This window comes from Podarcis tiliguerta, assembly GCF_965153285.1.
Source record: "Podarcis tiliguerta genome assembly, chromosome: 2".
Classification (NCBI taxonomy): domain Eukaryota; kingdom Metazoa; phylum Chordata; class Lepidosauria; order Squamata; family Lacertidae; genus Podarcis; species Podarcis tiliguerta.
In genome coordinates, this window is record NC_139535.1 from 80,154,211 (window position 1) to 80,175,101 (window position 20,891).

General features: G+C 43.0%; 1 protein-coding gene across 4 annotated transcripts in view; it reads right to left on the reverse strand.

Annotated features, from left to right (window-relative positions):
- PRKACA (protein kinase cAMP-activated catalytic subunit alpha) overlaps positions 1-20,891 on the reverse strand; it is a 60,215-nt gene that overhangs the window by 37,386 nt on the left and 1,938 nt on the right. Inside the window, exon 1 of one of the 4 annotated variants that reach the window (XM_083430928.1) lies at positions 10,225-10,319. The exons of 1 other annotated variant lie outside the window; for it this stretch is intronic. In XM_083430928.1, the coding sequence (XP_083287054.1) occupies position 10,225 (1 nt within the window). In that variant the 5' untranslated portion in view covers positions 10,226-10,319. Of the gene's footprint in view, positions 1-131; positions 1,954-9,989; positions 10,041-10,224; positions 10,320-20,891 lie in introns of those variants that run through there. 2 more of the 4 variants (XM_083430926.1, XM_083430924.1) reach the window with 2 other exon arrangements.

The window sequence follows — 20,891 nt, forward strand, 5'->3', positions numbered from 1 at the left end:
CCAGTTACACACTCAACCACAAGCATACGCATGCACCAAGAGGCACAGAACAGCGGCAGCTCTGGAGCAGAGCCTCAGAGGAACCCACCGATTCAGGCACCCCTGGAAACCGTGCTCCCTTGTCAACTCACTCTGCTCATTCCAGGCTGCCGTGTGCTCAGATTCATAGGCTGCCTCCCCAACGTTCGGTGCCCCAGCATCACTCCGTGGCCCCCAGTAAAAGATCCGCCCTGCCAGACTCTCCAGTTTCTGTAGCGCCGACATCTTACACCCTTTGTCCTTGCTGGAGTTTTGAGAGTTCACCTCAGCTCCATGGCTCATGTTTCTCTTTTATTTTATCACCGGTTCTTTTCCTCTGCCCCAGCTCTGCTCTCGGAGCAAACACAGCCAAGCAGCTCAGTCAGGATCCAGGAGGGCACTCTCTTCAGTCATTGCTATTTGCCAACAGGTAGAGGCACTGCTTTTCCTGTCCCGCCACAGGAAGAGAGGGGTAAAGGCAGCAACTGGAGAACAGACACAGTCCCAGATTCAGCAGAGCTCTTAACATTCCCCTCCAACTGATTCACACAGGCATTTGGCTTGAGCCGACTGCTCTCAACTTCCATCAAACCCACCTCCCTGGACTATAGCATTCATGTCAGTTCAGCAACAAGTCTGGGGCAGCCATCCATATCAGGTTTTCCCAAGCCCCCACGCTAAGGCTCAGAAAAGCTCCAAGACAGTTCATTCCATATTCTCTCTGTTTAGAAAGAAATACAGGGAGCCTGGTCACTTACACAGCTGATCAGAGGGTGAACAGCAGGCAGATTTGATTAATACAGAGGGAGGAAGGCCTGCCAGATCAGCAGTAGCAAGAACTATGCAATGAGGCTTAAAATAGCTCACAAATTCTCCGAATCTCTTTTGCCCTCAGGGCTGAAGGTAGGGCAAATAAGGAAATTGTCAGGTAGGGAAGCCCTATTATCTTCCAAAACGAAGTGATTCTTTAACAGAAAGAAGAAACAATTCAAGGAGAGAGGGAGACTGAGATAGAATCATAGAATTGTAGAGTTGGAAGGAACCAAGATGTTCAGATAACTTGATGAAACTAGAGCACGCCAAAGCAAACCTCTGATGCTGTAGATGGAATAAGACAAGGTGTGGCCGTCCAAAACTCAAAGTAGGAGCTCATTCAAGCCCATATCCCCTTGGATGCTCCATGCTCTGGAGATAGAAATCACTCTTTCTAAACACTAATACAACATTCCAAGGGTGAACATTCATTTGCAGAATGGCAGTCTTCATAACTTCTGGATTCTATTGCTAAGCAGCCCCCAAAAGCTCATATTCTCTGAATGAAGCAAAAGATTACTGCACAGTCCAGAGTGTGTGGATAAACATGGGAAGAGAAACCAGAAATCTTGCTTCTAAAGCTTTGTCCTTCTCTCAAGGTTAAGAAGCCTTTCTTAGGCAAGGCCATCCAGAACAGAGAAGAATGGAGGTAAGGAAAAGGAAAGAAGAAAAAATACAGGGCGACGTCTCTTTCTCATAGGACTGCTTGCCAAAGAGCTCTAAAAATATTAGATGTCACAGTGGACCTCCAAAGAACAACCAAGTCATAAGGGACAGGAAGGAGTTATTGTTTTAGCCCCCCAAAGCTACGCAGGACGTAAGTGACCAACCGGCCAACCAAGTGCATCCACAGAAAAAGCTGGGTCCAAAACTGGAAGCTGAATTCGGAGTCGCCTTCCCACGTACTCTGAGGACTACGGGGTTCAGTTTCCATATTGCTATTTCCAGACGACAGCCTTGTTCTCTACGCCTTCAGCACAGATCCAGACTCAGGCTGCATAGTTCATTCTGCCTGTGCTGCAACTCTCCATCGTCCCTCAAAGCAGAGCTGGCTCTTGATTCAGAGACTGTCTGCAGGGCAAGCAGAGTGGCAGGGTAGCTTGCGGTATTGTTTCAGGAAAAGCCCCAAAGGAACAGCCTTGAAGTGGGAAGAAGAAGAGAAGAGGCTGGGCATGGTGCCAGCTTTGTACAAAGTCCTTAAAGGAACAGGCTACGAACTTTGCATCTTCTGCACTAATGTTCAGCAAAACATGCACGCAAAGGTTGTCCGCGAGGAAACTGCCCTCCACCATTGTCCATTCTCTTCGCTGAAACTGCTGAGATCACCAGCTTAAGGACTGAAACTCTGAACTATTAACTAAGAATGCAAAGAGGATCCCTTTGCTGCTCTGCATTTCATAAAGTTCAGAAAGCCTCTCTACAGTCCAACACTTTATCATCATTCAGATCACAAAGCAAGAACATAGTCACTTCCTCTGAGAGCAGTCAGATTTGACTACTGCCAAAGACAGCTTACTGAACTAGGTAGACTAATGATGCACCCAGGAAGAACAACTTCTCACATGGCTGGAAAATGCTTCAAACTGAGTATTAAGCATGCCATTTCTGGAAATCCAAACAATTATTCTAGACCCGACTTACAGAAAAGACAAAAGTTCACAACAACTACTGTTCATACTGCAAATCCATTGGGTGCATGTTAACGCATCTCTAGCAGAAAAACAAAGGAAATAATGAGACTCTTCTTCACAGTACAACAATTCAGATGAATCAATCCAGATCAAATACATCAATGTGATATGTAGCAGAAGTAGAGCAAACAATTTCCTTCTTAGACTGACTTGTAGGCAGTATTAGAAACCAAGTACTTAGAGCAGGGTAGACCTACTAACTGCAGATAAGTTGCAAGGTTTCCAAGCTCTCAAGAAGTTAGAAATCTTAATTTGTGGCATTAAAAAACAAACAGGTTCTCACCTTTGAAGACACAGAAAGGGTTAAACATTGTGCAGGTGAGGCTTCATTAGATCAGGTGATTTTTTATTTATTTTTTTGTCATCCCAGGAGGCAAATCTCTGACGGGTTCAGCACAGAAGCTTAAAATATTTTTTAATGAGCATGCTGGAATAAATGCAACCAGCCACAGCAGCAGAAAGCAATGGTTGTGTAAGACATGGACTGGCACACTAAGAGGACAGGTGGAAGAGTCCTTGAGGTGCTCTGCCCTCCTCAGCAATTTCCATGCCTCTGACTTAGCAGGGTTACCCTTCAACACTACAAGCAGATATGCAACCAGATGAAGAAGACCTACTGTATTTTTCCATGTATAAGACTAGGTTTCCCCCCCTAAAAATAATGTCAAAAATTAGGGGCATCTTACTGTACACGGCTACATCTCCCCCCATTTTCTTAAATCTGAGTCCCCCAAAATAGGGGGTGTCTTATACATGGGGGCGTCTTATAGACGGAAAATACAGTAACTGGAAAGGCTAAGCGAATGGACAGTTTGGGATGACAGCAAGTGGTCTGTACAAGTAAATTCTGTACCCATAATACCTTTACCATAATACTGCTACATCAAAGTTCTCATCAGTTTTTGCCACATACAATTGTGCGAAGGGGAGAAAGGTGCTGTATCCTATCCTCCAGGATCAGAGGTGGCACACCTCTGTATACCAGTTGCTGGAGTGCACATATCCTACCTCCTCCCAATATCTGGTATCTGGTTGGCCACGGTGGGAAACAAGATGCTAAATCATATCAGCTTTTGATTGGATCAAGCAGGGCTCTTCTTATATCATTAACTACTTGGGGGTCAACCCCTGCCCCCCCCAATTTGGCAGAACTATTGTAGCATAATATAAACTACCAACTAAAGGACAATTAATGCCTTCTTAATTACACACATTTTGAAGCCCAAACATTTAGATGCTGGTACAGATAGATGTGCCATTAAAATTAGGGCTGTACAAGATGCCTTTCACACAGTTAGCAATTGCATTAATGGCCCTTTTAAAATAGGAACTTAGTAGGCACAGGGATTCAGTATGAATTGGCAGGAGAACAGGGAGCTTTAACCTCTTACTGCTGCTGCAATCCCAGTCTGGATTGGGAGTTCCACACCTGCCATTTGCAGTGGAAGAAAAGCTTCCAGATTACACATGGACAAGTCTTCAGTTGCTCAGAGGTGGCCACTGGCAAGCAAAATTCAGGATACTACTTCATAGACTCTGAACAGGGGGTCAACTTGTCTTGCAGCAATGCACCTTGGGAACAAGCAAAATCAAACTGTGCTACCATCAGCTTTGTTTCTTAGAAATGGAACACATCTTTCTTTTGAAGTCTGACTATATCACCTCATCACTGTATATCTTTCAAATGTACCAAATTGATAGGTAATGGAACCAATTTTCTCATTATGTAAACTCAATACCAGAATGTACTTAGTGGCATCCTCTTTCAACTGCACCTATTGGACTGTCACAACACTCTTTAGAACTGGATCTCAGAACTTGCGAGTAAGATACAGAAGCCCTCCCCCCCCCCCTTTTCAGAAAGGAAAGTGAATATTTGGGACTTGAGGATATTTCAGACTTTTCTTTCTTGGCACACTCTGTCAGCAGATTCTTTTGACAGAGCTCTTTCTGTTCTTTGCTACCTTACAATGAACCCAATTTCATATGTCAGATATTGGGAGTGTATAATCGGTTAAGCTGACTCCCTGGGAACTTGGGTCACCCTAATTGGCTGAAAGAGTCATCTGGTACGATACGACTCCCTGCCATTCCAAGCAGCCTGGAATACTTCACTAAGAATGAAAGTGGTTAGAAACATGAAGCTCCGACACAGAAGCTACAAACGAAACACTGAGGAATGCTTCTCAGTTAAAACATGCCAGGCAATATTATTTAATTTGACATATTTAACACTGCCTCTTAACTTGAATGATTCATAAGAGGGCTCACAATGTGCAAAAGCCATGCATTAAAGCCACAGTAAAGAGCAATAGGTAGCAAATAAAAATCAGATAATGACCTGCATCAGAATTAGTTAAAACAAAGGTGGTTGGGGAAGCTGAATCTTTTAATTTCTGCTAACAGACTGTGGTTAACTACTGGCCATTCCTTTCCCTACATTTCAGTAATTGCTGGTGGTGTAAACTGATGTAAATCAATTAGGTAGCACTGACCACCTGAATTTTGATGTGGGAGTTGTACCACTCACCAGATAGAGTGAGATATGCAACAATTAGTGCTTTTAGAGGGCGGGCTTCTGCACATTTGTTATTATTTATAAAATACTAGTAGATGGAGTCCTCCATTAATTGGCAAGCACAAAATATAAGTGGTTACCAATGGAGGTTGCAGAAATGGCAAGAGCGGAAACATGCTTATACATGCTGTGCACATTATTCTACTTAACTAAAATGTGAAAGTCAGCTATGTCCCTTTAGTTCATTATCCATTCCCAGCACTTTAACAAGTTTGCTGCCGAGAGCCACAGTTTTCACCGTAAAATCCTCCAGTTATGTTTGTCTGCATATTTTCTGTCTTATGTATTTTCACAAACAAGTCTTAAATCACACCTGAAAACTTTAATGAGAGAAAGGAAGGAGAATTGGTGAATAGTCTTTGTTTTTAAAACAAATGCAATAAAGCATTGCAATAATGTTTTAAAAATGGCTTCTGAATTCAAAATTCCAAACCACTACCAAATAATGGGGGACGCGGGTGGCGCTGTGGGTTAAAGCCTCAGCGCCTAGGGCTTGCCGATCGAAAGGTCGGCGGTTCGAATCCCCACGGCGGGGTGCGCTCCCACTGTTCAGTCCCAGCGCCTGCCAACCTAGCAGTTCGAAAGCACTCTCGGGTGCAAGTAGATAAATAGGGACCGCTTACTAGCGGGAAGGTAAACGGCGTTTCCGTGTGCGGCTCTGGCTCGCCAGAGCAGCGATGTCACACTGGCCACGTGACCCGGAAGTGTCTTCGGACAGCGCTGGCCCCCGGCCTCTTTGAGTGAGATGGGCGCACAACCCTAGAGTCTGTCAAGACTGGCCCGTACGGGCAGGGGTACCTTTACCTTTACCCCTTACCAAATAATGAGTTATGCTCACTGGAAAATATTGTTTAGCAACTATTGGCAGAGTTTTATCCTGATGTTTGCAGCATCAGCGTATCAATGTTTAGAATGAGACATCAAGAGATATACCATCAAGCCAAAGAGCAACACTTTAGAATTGGAGCACCACACTTACAGAGTTCCATACCCGCTAATGTAACATGATATCAGGGTTTGCATAGTTAATCCAAGCTTGCCAGTAAGCCCAAGCTACTCAGGAAAGCTATGGCTTTGTCTGCGTGAAGTCTCCAAACAGCTTTTTTTAAAAAATAAATGTCAGAATTTTAATTCCCCCCCTCCTCCGTTTGCTGACAGCAATGTAATCAAGAGGTATTCTGTGAAAAATAAGGGCCTCTCAGACTCATCCAACACAAGGTGCAGAACAATATTGAACTACAACTATCCTGATAGGAGATCACAAAGGGTGGTGATCCCATTACACAGCTTCCCCACAAAAAAAGGCAAAACTTCACAGCAACATCATTTTTTTCTTCCACAAATCTGAACCCCACAATGAGGATATCACACATTCTCACGCACATTTTCCACAGCCAGGCTGGACAAGTTGGTTTCATTCTCAATACAGCTGGCAGGTATAAAGCATAAAATAGTAGTATTGTCAACCAGCAGCTAAATTCACCAATGCTGTCCATCCTTCTGACTGTCCCCTGTTCCAAAATGCTGAACCCAGCATACCAGTCTAAAGCAGGACTACAACTCCCATCTTAGCCGACCACGGGTCATGCTGACTGCAGCAGATGGGAGTCCAACAAAAGCTGGTAGACCAGAAATCAACTTGACCTAAAGGCTTTGTGTAACAAAACAGCACAGCTCAGTGCAATATGGTGACCTCTACACAATAAGTACAAGTCAGAATAAGCTGCACCTTAGTTACTCACACCGGGTGACGCTGTGGGTAAAACCTCAGTGCCTAGGACTTGCCGATCGCATGGTTGGCGGTTCGAATCCCCGCGGCGGGGTGAGCTCCCGTCTTTTGGTCCCAGCTCCTGCCCACCTAGCAGTTTGAAAGCACCCTTAAGTGCAAGTAGATAAATAGGTACCGCTTTATAGCGGGAAGGTAGGCGGCGTTTCTGTGTGCTGCGCTGGTGCTGGCTCGCCAGAGCAGCTTTGTCACGCTGGCCACGTGGCCCGGAAGTGTCTCCGGACAGCGCTGGCCCCCGGCCTCTTAAGTGAGATGGGCGCACAACCCTAGAGTCAGACACGACTGGCCCGTACAGGCAGGGGTACCTTTACCTTTACCTTTGGTACTCACACATCTACATGTAATGGGCCCTGGATGTATATTGTTTTCACAATGTGTATACACACACATATGTCCCCCCCCCCCACTTCCTATAGATAGTGCTTTAGGTATGAAGAAGAGCAAGAAAAGACATGGCCATTATGTTTGCTGGCTGATCAGCTGAAATCCATTCCTCTCTCAAAGTGGCTCCTTGCTCTGTGAACAGGATTGCAAAGGAGAGAATGAAGATACCAATATAGCTCTTGCAACAATCAGCTGGGATTTGAAAGTGATCCTTTTTTGCAGCCTCAACCTTACATGGCTTTGTAAAGTTTATCTAGATGTAAACTGGAAGATTTATCTACATGTTAAGGATTTCTCATTGCATCAAGCAGGCTTACTTCCAAAGTACACATTGTTAGGATCTGACTGTTTGCGATATTTTAGCACCTCGCTACACATAATGCATTGCTAATGAGTGTTCCACTTTCTGAAACCTTATTCCCTTATATGTACTTCACACCCTCTCTCACCATATACCGTAGCTCTAAAGCCACAGGTTTGCTCTCAAGAGGCACATGTATGTGCTAAGAGCTTTGCAAAAGGAGATCTCCGACAACATGACTATTTTCTGGCATAGTAACACATATTACAACTCCAACATTAGCACTTCCACACATTCTAGCACACTGAGTCAACTTCTGAGATTACCCGCATCTCTTATGCTTGTGTCCTTTGTGATTAATGCAGAAACAGATAATCTTATCTGCAAAAGGTATCATCAACCATTTTCTCTTTCCTAAACCAAGTAATAACTGAACAAAGAGCACAGAGCACAAACGGTACACTTTGCCAACAATTACAAGTGACATACACACCCCATGGTTCTTCTCATTAATTGGTAACAAGAGATGCTCGAATCATACATTCTGAAACTGGCAAACCAATCAGCATTATACTGTCTTTAGAAACCATGTGCAACACCCCCCTCTGGTGGCTGGACCACAGGGAATGGTGCTGGGCCACATCTCTCTCTCAAAACTCTTTTCTGTGGCCAAGTGTCCCTTGAACTTTTCCATTCATCTGAAGTACTTTGCAGATGGTGGATCAGATCACGAACTGGAAGCAGCACAGTTGGAATCAAGTAATGCTTCTCAACCTGTTACCTCTCAACCTATGTTAAAAAGAATAAAGAGTAAGCACTGAAGGGTGCATAAAGCCTTCCACTCAGCACTCTATTCATACGTTGGCTGTTGGAAGCTGAATGCACACCAAGCCAAGCAATACAGCTGCATCACAAGGTACCCATTCATTTGAAGTGAACCCCGATGAGTCTGCTTCTGAAAGCAAACAAGTACATCACATGGAAAGTTACATGAGTGGGTCACATATACTCTACTGCAGTTAAGCCTGTAAAAGCAAAATTCAGTTAGCTGGTGACTCTTCCATGTAATGATCATCTGCTACAAACAATACAAGTATGACTGACTGGTGACCCCAGTTAAAGATTTTCAGTATGGCCCTGATGCTGAACAAAATCAAGAATTTTGCTTGTGTGATCTTTTGGGTTCTCTCCTGGCCATTAACTGCACAACCATAGCAAAGGAGCTGAGATTAAGATGTATAACAAAAAGAAAAAAACTTATGAAAGTCTGACTTTCCAGAAGTATTCCACCTTTATATAATTTGGTTTTTCTTTGCACACATCCTAAACAAAACTCACTAGAAGATAAAATGGATTCCTTTTTCAAGAGTAACAGCACTTTCCCTATTTTCACTGCTTGCATCTTAAACGATCTATTCCTTCATTTATATAACCTTCATGCCTTCCCAAGATTCCCATTCCAGTCTGCCAAAGACACCACTAACATTATTTTCCATTCTAGAAAAGCCTAATTCTACATTACACACATCATCGGAACAGAGCTCAAACTTCACAGCCTACTTCTGCATAGCACCAGAGTACTACTTTCCCTATATGGAGAATTAGCAAAGTATTCTATGCTTAACGTAAGAAACACTGAACTTCTCCAGTTCCCCCCCAATTCTTAGAAAAGGCATCCCTCTCAACAGCATTTTAACTATAACACACCTACCTCTTTGTAGCATCTCAATATGAAGTTTGGGTTTCAATCAGAACATTTATTTACAATCATAATTTAATCAATAAGCTCTGGGACCATCAACCAGCCCTAACAAATAATGCTCTCTCTTAATAATTCAACATAGGAATCCAAAGTGTGGACATTCCCTCTGTTAGCCACTTGCCACGCTCCACTCTAAAGAACTCAGTCCCACAGTAACCACAGATTTTTAGGGCCTTGTACAACTGTCCCAACAGAAATAAAAATCCTCTCCCTCAAGGAACGTAAACCTGAATTACTACCAGTTCTGACCTGCTGCAGTGCAAACCTGCAAGAGGCCAAGACAGGGAAAGGTAACCAGATGGGATTATGTTAAGACCGAACAGCATGTTATAATCAAAGGGCCTACCTTTTCTTAAATTATCAGCCTGCAGAAGTCAGACGGTACAGCTAAGTACATCAAAGCCATTCTTCACCTTCCCAAGTCCCTCAATCGGGCCCAAACGGAAGCCACCTCACATTAAGAGTGGGAAATCTCTCTACTTCTCAGCTCCACCGATCCTGTCACATTCCCCTCCCTCCACCCGGGGTGAAGACCGGGGCTGCCCGTCCCTAGACAAAACCACAACACCTCTTCCTTGGACCCCCGAGAGGGCTGGTATCATAGACTCAGAGCCTCTTCTTCTCCCCGGGCTACCCAGCCTATTACTCCCCCTCACCTCCGACCTCCATCTTGCCAGTCTGGAGTGTGGCTTCTCTTCCCCTATGGCTCCCCAGAAGGCCCAATCCATACTACAGCTTTGCCAGCTCTCTGGGAGACCGGCTCCAAGGGGCAGAGAGAGAGGGGGGGTGGAGTGAAACAGCCCGCTTAAAAGACCTAAAGCCAGACCCTGTAAAGAACAAGAGTAAGGATCAAACCCTTCCGAGGCCCAGGAGCCTGCCTTTGGCACATACTTTTAAGAAACGCAAGCGGAGCACATCAGGCCCCGGGCCTGCCTGGTCTGATCTCCAGTGATCTCCTGTAGAACTGGGAGGGCGTGGCCAGAGCAGAACCCTCAGCACACAGGCCTGCTGCCCCGCGCCCAATTGGCTGTTTCGCTTCGTTCAAGTTTGTATAACAAATCAAAACTAGGTGACTGAACACAGTTATAATAATAATACTTTATTATTCATACCCTGTCTGTCTGTCTGGGTTTCCCCAGCCACTCTGGGATGCTCCCAACAGAATATTAAAAACACGATAAAAGATCAAACACCGAAAACTTCCCTAAACAGGGCTGCCTTCAGATGTCTTCTAAGCGTCAGAGAATTGTTTATTCCCTTGACATTTTGATGAGAGAGTGTTCCACAGGGCGGGCGCCACTACCGAGAAGGCGCTCTGCCTGGTTCCCTGTAACCTTACTTGCAGTGAGGAAACTTCCAGAAGGTCCTTGGAGCTGGACCTCAGTGTCCGGGCTGAACAATGGGGGTGGAGACGCTCCTTCAGGTATACTTCAGTTATAATGGTCCTCTGTCCTCCCCAACCTCCCCAACTTCCGGGCAGTGGACTAGTGGGACTAGACTAGTCCCCTAAATGTTCCTGGTAAATTAGAGTATTAAAGCATTAAAGCCTGGCACCTCCTCCTCAAAGCCCAGGAGGCTTCTGCCCCGCTGCCGGCAACCATCCTCACAAGCTGGTGCTTCTGACCCAAAGTGTTTCCCTACAAAAAAAATCACTGCATGTCACTGCTTCCACGTTTAGAATTCATGTCTTTATAAAACTAATTCTTCTTTTAGTTTTTCTCTTACGTTGTTCCATCAGGGTAGTGTGGGAGCATCCATCCACAGCAAGGTCATCTTCTCCAGCTGAAGTACAAAGAAGTATGCATGGCCACAACACCCAGTTTTGTAGAGATGCAGTGGATAACATTATTTTCTAGACCCTTTTCACTAGTGTAGGAAATAAATGGCCACCAGATGGCACAAAAAGCATCCATTTTTTTCCTTTTCGTTCAGCACTGTTAAACTACAGTATACGTTATTGTGTCAGCTATAGCTAAACTCCACACTATGTTTGGGCAATGGGCAGTGTAGTGTAATGGTTAGAATGTCCAGGCTACAGAAACCTAAGTTCAAACCCCCATTCAGCCATGAAGCTTGATGAGTGACCTTGGGCTAGTGACCAAGTTGTTGTGAAGATAACAGGGAGGGCTGGGTAAAGAAAGGAGGACCATGTACATTGTTTTGAGCTCCTTAGAGAAGTAGAATATAAATGTGATAAATAAATACAACAGCAAAGCTCTTAATGGGGGTAGATTGCTGACAATATATTACATCCGTTTTCAAACATTTGCATGCATTGCCAGTGTGCTTCTAAGCACACATCAAAGTATATTTTTGATATTTAAAGCCCTGAACCAAAGTTATCAGAGGCATACCACCACTATTATGTCCTTGGGGACACGGGAAAAGCAATGCTTAACAGTCCCCTTGTTTGTTGCAGTAGGATGAGGGGTACTCTTTGGAACACTATTCCTAGGGAATGCATTTAACGAACTCTTGCATCAGCTTTCAAAAGTATAATGTTTAATATCCTTTTAGGAGGGTGTTTGGGTTAGAGGCATCCAATGGTTGCATTTTCCTCTTTGCTCTTAATGATTTGTGTTTTCTTTTTCTTTTTTTTTTAAATTCTGTCAACTGAAATGACTTTTGAAGTCTAATCAAGCAAGGCTAAAAGCTGCTAAATAAATAGTGAACACACAAGACCGTGTACTGTATTTGTAGTTTCCAATCTTCCATGTACAAGAAATTCATCAGGAAAGAGCCAAAACCCAATCACTGTATCGTGCTACAATAAGGGTCTGGCCTGTAAGTCTTATCTAACCTGATCAATACAATTATTAGCCATTACTCCTTTGCAAAAACGTTACAAGTGGAATGGCTCACAACACAATCCCACACTTGAACCATAGGGCAACAGAAGGTTAAACTTCAAGTTTGTTCTCCTAACTAGAATTGCCAGAAAACATTCCACAGGCCAGGCGCTGATAGTCTTAAATGCATCATGGCTGAAGAACGTGCCTGATCGGGTCTGTGGATGCCCAAACCACTCTCCTATTCCTGCCAAAACTACAAATGCACTAATTTGTAATACTCCCTCACTTATCCACCAAGGTTTACAGCATGCTACAAGTTAGCAAGAGGCAGTAGTCACTCAAGCCAGCTTCTGTCTCCATTTAAACATAATAGGGTTCTCTTGAGCAATATGTCCAATGTTTTTTCCCCTTTTTTGTAATTTAGTAGACAGACCCCTTTACAGTCTTCGGTCTGAAATCACCTCTTGATTAACCTACTAACAAACAGAACAGGTTGATCAGGAAACGAATCATTCTGGTCAAGGATTTCAGTACTCAGGGTCAATGCTCAGTTTTACACATTAAAACTGGAAGGGAAGGGAAGTTGCTACTGCAGCCACCAGGTTTAAAACCATCATGAGAATATAATTAAATAACATCATATACCGGTACATTTGTCTTCCTCTGCATCCTAAAGAAGCTAGGAACAAGCGTTTCTCACCTCCTTTACACCCCTTTCAAAGGAACCTAACAAAAATCAAACTGGTAGATGTTTGCTACCAGAAAATATAACAGTTAACAGTTATTGGGTGCTCTTGCCTGCAGTGCAATTTAAGCTGGTCCAAAAATTTGACCAGAATGTTTTAGGGGTGTCCTGGACCACTTTGGGGGTATCCATAGAGCCTGGTATGGGCCTCAAACCTTATGCTTGACCCCTCTGCTTTAGTTGGCACTGTGAATCAAACAGTTATAGAGAAAGGCTCACAGAGTCACCAAGTCAAGGCATTACTAATTGTACATGAACCTCTACAGTGACCCACAGCAGCATATGAGAAAATAAGCAAGCTGGATCTTCTTGAAATTTCAGTTTATTTTGCTGCCTTCCCAATTCAAAAGCCAGCAACAAGGGCAGGGGTAAGAGATATAGAAAGCAACTCCAGGAAACGTTCCGTGTTTCTGTTCCATAATAATAAAATGCATTTTAAAAGATAATCTAAAATACTTGGAGCAAGTAACAAATCAGGATAAGATCTAGGTGATATAAGAATAAGAAGAGTTCTGCTGGATCAGACCAAAGACCTATCTAGTCCAGCATCCTATTCTCAAAGGGGCCATTCAGACCTACGGGAAGTCAACAACCAGGTCACGATCACAACCGCACTTTCTCCCGTTGTGCTTCCCGACAAACAGTATTCAGAAGCACATCACCTCTGACACGTGAGATTATACACAGCCACCATGACCAGGAGCCTTAAAGATGGTGACCATCACAACATTTCTGACAGCATGTAGTTTAACTATGCCCTGCATGAAGATATACTTCCTTTTGTGTGCCTTGGCACTTCCAACATTCAACATCTAGTTCTATTTTTATGAAGGGGAGGAAAACCTCTCTATCAACTTTCTCCACATCGTACTGCTAGATCAGTCTACAGATAGATACAGATTGTGGAAATTTGATGGACGCTCCCTCTGCACCAAGACCACAAGGCAACAGGATGAGGTCCATGCCTGAGAAAAAAAGAGAAAAGGAGCTTGGCATGGAGGCAGCGGAAGAGTCAAGCGTGCCTTTTTTGGCGGTCAACCCAGGAGAAAGGGAGCAGGAAGCTAGTAGCACAAAGACCAAAAACATTTCCCAAATCAGAAGCAGGACTTATATGCCAACTCTCCCATTTTACACCTCTCCCACACCCAACCGCTCACAACTGGCTCAACCCCCACCCACAAGATTGCCAAAAAACGCCAAAGAAACTTCCCCCATCTCCCTACTTCTGCTTCATTTGCAGATTTCCTTCCGGCAGCAGGAGAGGGCCTCTTCATTCTTCTGCCCCGCCGCCTTTGCAGATGATAACAGAGGGAGCTCAGCAAGGCCTGCCTGAGTGGCCAACTCTGCCAAGTTTACCTGCCTGGGCCGCTGACCTGTTTCCTCTACACACACCCATATTGTGGTAGCAATGACAGAGAGCATGTAGGAAGGCTTGCCTGGGCTGCCCACCTGCCCATTTCACTGGTCTGCTTGCTCGCGCTGCAGGCCTGAGCTGCTGGCTTTCTTCCTTCCCTCCACTCCAGGATGGCAGTGGCAACAACAGTGGGAGCACAGGAAGGCCTGCCTGTGGTTTGTGAATGCCTGTACACTTGTCTGTGTGATAAGGGATGAGTGCAAATATAGTACAGAGAGATGTGGCAGGTTGTTGCATTTACTGATCCTCGGAAATTACCCACCTGGTGACTAACCTGTCTGCAACACTTGAGAAAGCAACACAGAATCTTGGAGGAAGTGACAAGGAGAACAGCACTTAAGGGTTTGGGCTATCAAATCTTTTCCCCAGAAGGAGCTCCTACGCCCCTTAACGGCAGCAATCCAAACAGAAATTAAGCAGATGACTCCAGCAAGATTCTGTTGTTGGATACCCGCTTGTCACAGTCATTAAAGACATAGGAATCCTGCCAGAAACACGTGCCGACTACCCTACACAGGAGAATGAAATGGGCAGCACTTTGCTTTTAAGACGCTTCAAGCAACTTAAGAGCTGGCTAATATCTAAATGCTATGTATTATGAAGTATTCACACACTAAAAAAAAAACCCAGTTAAGTGTGAAATCATCCCTGGATTCTACAAAGGAATGTACAAAAGGTTGCTCAGCGTTCATACTCCAGTTTGTTAAGGCAGTAAATTACTCTTTAAACACATTTTAAACCAGCCATCTTGATTGCAAAAAGAGTGGATTTTTACACTGACCAATGAGTGCTTACAGGTGCAGCAGGGACCCAATTCATTTCAGCAATTTGAATTCTGACTTACGGGGTTGTAGTAATTTATTGAAGATCATTCATGATCTACACATGGTGGACACATTGAAACAGCTACATGCACCTATGCACATGGCAAGGAGCGGCCTTGGTTGACTCCCCAGATGTGTACATGCTATGAAACAGATGCTTAAGACACTTCAAAATTATGTAGCAAAAGTACTACCACTTGAACCTTTACTCTGTGAAGTATGAAGCGTTCCCGGCACTGTGCTACTCATACAAATGAACAGTTGTTGCTTCCTTGTTAGCCTTTACCTACCATACCACCTCTTCACAGAAAATAACCACCCTTGGCATATTTGCCACCCCACCCTTCAGCTCCAAAGCGCACAAAACTTTCAAAGTCCATTATTGGCTTTGTAAGCTCAGGTTTGACCTCATTTTACCCAAAGTTCCTGCTAGTTTACTCTGATCTTTAATAGAGTTCCAATTTCTCATCTTAATCATCAGTGCGAGCTCACACTTTTAACCTACCAAGAACCCTAAAACATCTGGGATACCATGCACATCAAACTCTTCCTTGAAGACAGCTTCAGTCACATAACTGGGAGAACCTAATGAGGAGAGCGAGAACTGCTGGGGCCTGTTCGGAACCTTGGAAGAGCGGAGTGCCAATTACATGGGCAAGGAAACAGTTTCATATTTTTATAGTGTACACAGATAAAGGTTTCTTACATTTTCCTCTCCTGTCTGCATCTTCTGAAGAAACTTCTTACGGTAATCACAGCTTACTCCTAACACCTTTCCCCAACTCCAGGGAGTTCTTTTGCTACTTGCTGCGGTTACAGCCAGCAGTGGATTTGATCTGTTGGCCGATGTGAAATTATCTCTGGTTTTATAATTTGTTTTATTGTCACTTGAAGGTTGCAGCAGGCCCCGGAGGCCCTTTTGAGGGTGAGAAGACATATAAGTAAACAAAATTTAACCACAAAACCAATGAATATTCTCTAAGTTTTAGTATGTTTTCTTCACCCAAACTGCAGGCTTCCTAGACGCAAAAGAAGTTTTTGGTGGTGTTGTTTTTTTAAATCAGATTAACACATGCTGATAGGGTTTTTTTTTTCACTGGGTCGGAAGCCCCAACTCCCTCCACTTTATATATGGTAGAGAGATCATAGGCAAATCATATCACTTTCACAAAAGCCAAGTCACAAATCTGCAGAGTGAGATGAACCAACTCAATTTCTAATACCAGTTAGATTTTAAGCCTTTGCCAACCTTGTGCCCTCCGGATGTTTGGGGCTACAATTCACAACAGCTTCTGCCAGTATAGCCAATGCTGGAAGCTATAGTTTGAAATATCTGGAGGGCAGCAGGTTGGAAAAAAGCTGCTTTAAACAACTAAGCTGTCAATCAGCAGTTCTGCCTTTGGTGTAGTTATGCAGAACGAACAGGAAAGCGCAGCCTTTAAAAGGGGGCTTAGACTTCCCCAGACTAGAAGTTAAGGAACCTACTTTTAATATAGTCCCATCAGTGTTGATGGCAATGAACAGAATAATGAGCAGAAAACAGATCCCAGCCCCAAGGAACTTACAGCCTAACAGAAAGATGAGAGAGAGACGGAAGAGGAAACCTACCTTTAACTGTGGACATACCTCATGGCTGCTTGTACTGCCCTCTGCAGTCCCCAGTGCCTGCCCTGGAGGCCCCTTGGAACAGCATAGCAGATGCAGGAGGAAGTTGGAATTTACAAAAAAATAAAATAATCACCTCACCCGCTTTCTGATCAAATAAAGCAGACTCCTCCATTGCCCCAGAGGCTGATCTGGATACAACCCTGTTTATTGGAAACCCAGATGATCTACGTCTGCCACTGTCCGCCAGCAGAAATGTTTCTGAATCACAATTACTATTATCTGTACTGTATTAACAGACTGCACCAAAAACATATGGCTTTGTGTTTGGAGAAACTAAGATGCAACTAGATTCAGGTAGGTAGCCATGTTGGTCTGACGCAGTCGAAATAAATAAAAAATAAAAAAATAATCCAGTAGCACCTTAGAGACCAACTAAGTTTGTTCTGGGTATAAGCTTTCATGTGCATCCACACTTCTTCAGATACCAAGAAGTGTGCATGCACACAAAAGCTTATACCCAGAACAAACTTAGTTGGTCTCTAAGGTGCTACTGAACTATTTTTTAAGATGCAACTGAAAAAGTTCAGTTTACCAATCCATGGGTTCTCCGTACATTTCATTTATATTTACTTACCATACCAACAGTGTGTCAGCCACAGCTTTGATACCTCTATAGCCACATTTTCTTTGACCAAAAAACTGACAAGCGTTTTGGACCAGAATACCTCAAGGACTGTCTGTAAGTAACCCCTATTGCACTCCAATCAACATCTGAGAGCCGTCTCAGGAAGCCAAGTCAACTCACGTTTGGCAGGTGGCTACAAACAGAAGGCCTATTTGCATTTTTCCAGATCTGTTGGCTAGCCTATTAAAATCCATTTATCATTTGCACTGAATGATTACTTCAGATAGGTGAAGCTGACAGGAATTGGGGTCCAACAATATATGGATGGCCACACCTAAGGCACCTCTGTTTTAAACAGACAGTTGCAGAGCTGGAAAGGACCTCCATGTAATGTTGCACAATCCCTACTCAGTCACAAACTGGGCTTGGCACTGCCTCTCAACTTAAACCTGCCTCACAAGGTTGTTGTGAGGACAAACTGAGAAGGGAAAGAACCAGGTACTCCACCTTGAACTTATTGGAGGAAAGGTAGGATGTAGTAGTTGTTATCTAGTTTCAACTTTAAAGCCGCCAATGAAAGAGAATCACAATAATTAAGTTGTCAGGTTTTTTTTAAAAAAGGCCACATAAATACAAGAATTGTTCCCCTTCTGAGTTCATCAGAGTAGGCAGGAAGTTTACTTGACCCATCTATCTTCCAGAAATTCCATAATAGACATTTTACAGAGAGCCTAGCAGCCAAGCCACAGGCACCTGGATGTCCCATTTAATAAAAAGAAACAGTGCTTCTATTAAGTGCACTTCACATAAAAGCTTCACATACATTATATTGGATTAATTGTTTAATTAAAGCTGTGCTCCGTTTAATTGAAGTCGTGCTTTGTTTTCCTTTTTAATCCTGCCAAAAATGAGAGCTGGGAGTAACATTTATCAGCACAGTTTCTTTGTGGATCAAACAACAAATCTGCAAAGAAGTTCCATGCATCAGCAATAGAGGCACAGGTCTAATGTTGCGTCTGCTCCTCAGATCTGTTGAAAGCAACAAAAGGGGACAGATTGGACTAGAAAGCTGCAAGGGAGCCCACCTCCAACTGCTGCACATATACCAGGAGAGCTGCAGGCAGAGGCAGATGCAAGCATTCCTTAAAAATCCCACTACTTAAACCTTACTGCTTGGATATCATGTGGATAGTGTGCTAAAGTTCCTATTTAACAATTAATAATTACTATTTGTTCCCTTTAAATTTCTTTCAGTTGCTAACTTGATTACTCTCTGCAGAGAATAATGGTCCACAGAGCATATTTCTACAACAAGCAAGTGTTCAGAAGCCTTCAAGTTTTTTTTACTTAATGGAGCTCATATAATGCATGCTGTTACTTTAGAAAATAGCCTTTGTAATATTTTATAACTGCCAATAAATCATTTGTTGCAAAGGCTAGGAAATAGCTTTTTGACTAGATGACAACCAAGGGATTGGATCTTCTGGACAGAACCCAGAAGGGACCTACAACTAATTAGAAACACAAAATTTCCCCCTTGGTACCCACTCTTGAAAAAAGACCATTTTAGAGCTAGTATCTGAACTTTCACCAGTTTCCTCAAGAAATGTCGTTATTGAGCTGCGTTTCCAAGTGATGCCCAAAACAGTCTTGGATGGCGACTACAAGGTCTTGTATAGAGACTTTGTATTTATGGTCAGGTGGGAGACATCACTCCTTATCTGTTAGCCTGCCCCTTATAGAGAGGGCCAAGAGATGGCTTTCTGAAACCTTTGTTCACACAAGCAAGCAGGCACATACTGTTGTTTCTTTTGAGTGCCCATAATAGCTCCATAACATGCAGAATGGCCCTCTATACACTGGCTGCGAAAAATAAAATAATAATAATAATCAGGAAAAAAGAGTTAAGATAAAATTGCTATAAATTGTGGTGGTGCTTCAGATGTGTAATCTGAAATCAAGCTGGATTTGAGTTTGTTGTTGTATCTGGGAACTTGTCTTCCTTACATTATGGATGCTGGTAAATTGGATTTTTAAAAAGCAAAATATTAGAATTGGAGGTCTGAGAGAGATATAAGGGAAACTGTGTGTTTCAGGAACTTGGCAGTCTTTTTGTATTATGAATATTCTGTATTATTGCATTAATACTATCATGGGCTTTGGCTACAACCATCAATTTATGAACTTGAACTTTATTAGATGACATGTATGCATGTTAAATCTGATGATCAGGCTAAAGTTTTGAAGGATGTTTAGAATTCAATCACAACTACTCAAGACAATTTTAAGGAAAGTGTCCTTAAATTTTCCCTATCTTGACTTAACAAACTCCACTTCCAAGTACCATGATCACAATAGAAGGACAAGGTATACATTTACCTAAATAAAAATAACTTAAGAGTCAGAACTAGGCATGTCCTGAGATTCCACATACTCAAATATGGTGTAGTATTTGAACTGCTGATAAATCCAAATTTTAAATATATAACAGTAGGTTTCAGTCCTTCAGTTAATATTTACAAATGTGCTTTTGAAAGAACCAGTGATCATCGAAGCCATGCACAAGTACCTATGAATCTTGCACTTCATGTTACCCTATGTCACTCATTTACCTGTGCTTCCCTTCCAGGATATATTCTAAATTCCACAAAATAATATAAATATATTTAGAATCAAACATAGACATATTTCTCCAAGATAGGTGTATTTATTATACACAATGTTGAGTTCTCTTTCTTTGGCAATAGCTATCTTTGTGGTTAATAAAAACAGTATAAATCAGGCTTTTGCTGTTCAGTAAGTCCAAAATATTGGTCCATCTCATTCTTACTACAGAGTCCCTAAATTCCTGGATATTGTTTTTTTTAATGTATTTTTTATTAAAGGTTTCTTGGTTTACAAAAGTATGTGCAATGTCTCTTTTTTCAAGTTACATTTTCTACAGATCAGTTTCATTTGTTGCAAATTAGTGTTACATTGGGAAGAGGTGGAGGGGGCAATGGAGGGTGGGGGTGGGGTTGGGTGGCAATGTTTCTATTTAACTTAATGTATGTGTGGGGTTTTGTGCCAGCATCGCTAGTGTGGTTTCTCTTTACTATTCGCTTGTGTTCCTCTGGTGGTGAGAGAGCTTGGGGTTGCCCTAGGGTGTGGTTGGTTGATTGTGACTGGCTGTGGTGAACTTTGTTTTCATGTATGAGTGGGGTGGGTGTTTTGGGATCAGGTTGGCTGTTGGTGGATTCTTGTCGTTGTCTTGTTGGGCAATCCCTGGATACTGTTAACAGCTGACAAATGAATGAAGTGCTGAGAACAATGAATACATTAAAACACTGTAAGGCAGTGATGCAGGGGTAGGAATTTGTACACTTGCTATGTGCCCTGCCCTTTCCTCTTTCTACAGTGATCATTACAAGCCACAGATATAATCCTGCCATACTGCTACTAAGTGTAATAATCTCTTTGGGAAAGGGTCTAAACAGTAATGGGATTTTGATCACAGAATAAAACAAGCTGGGAAGGGAAGAGAGTAATAATGGACAAGAAGTCAAGGTTC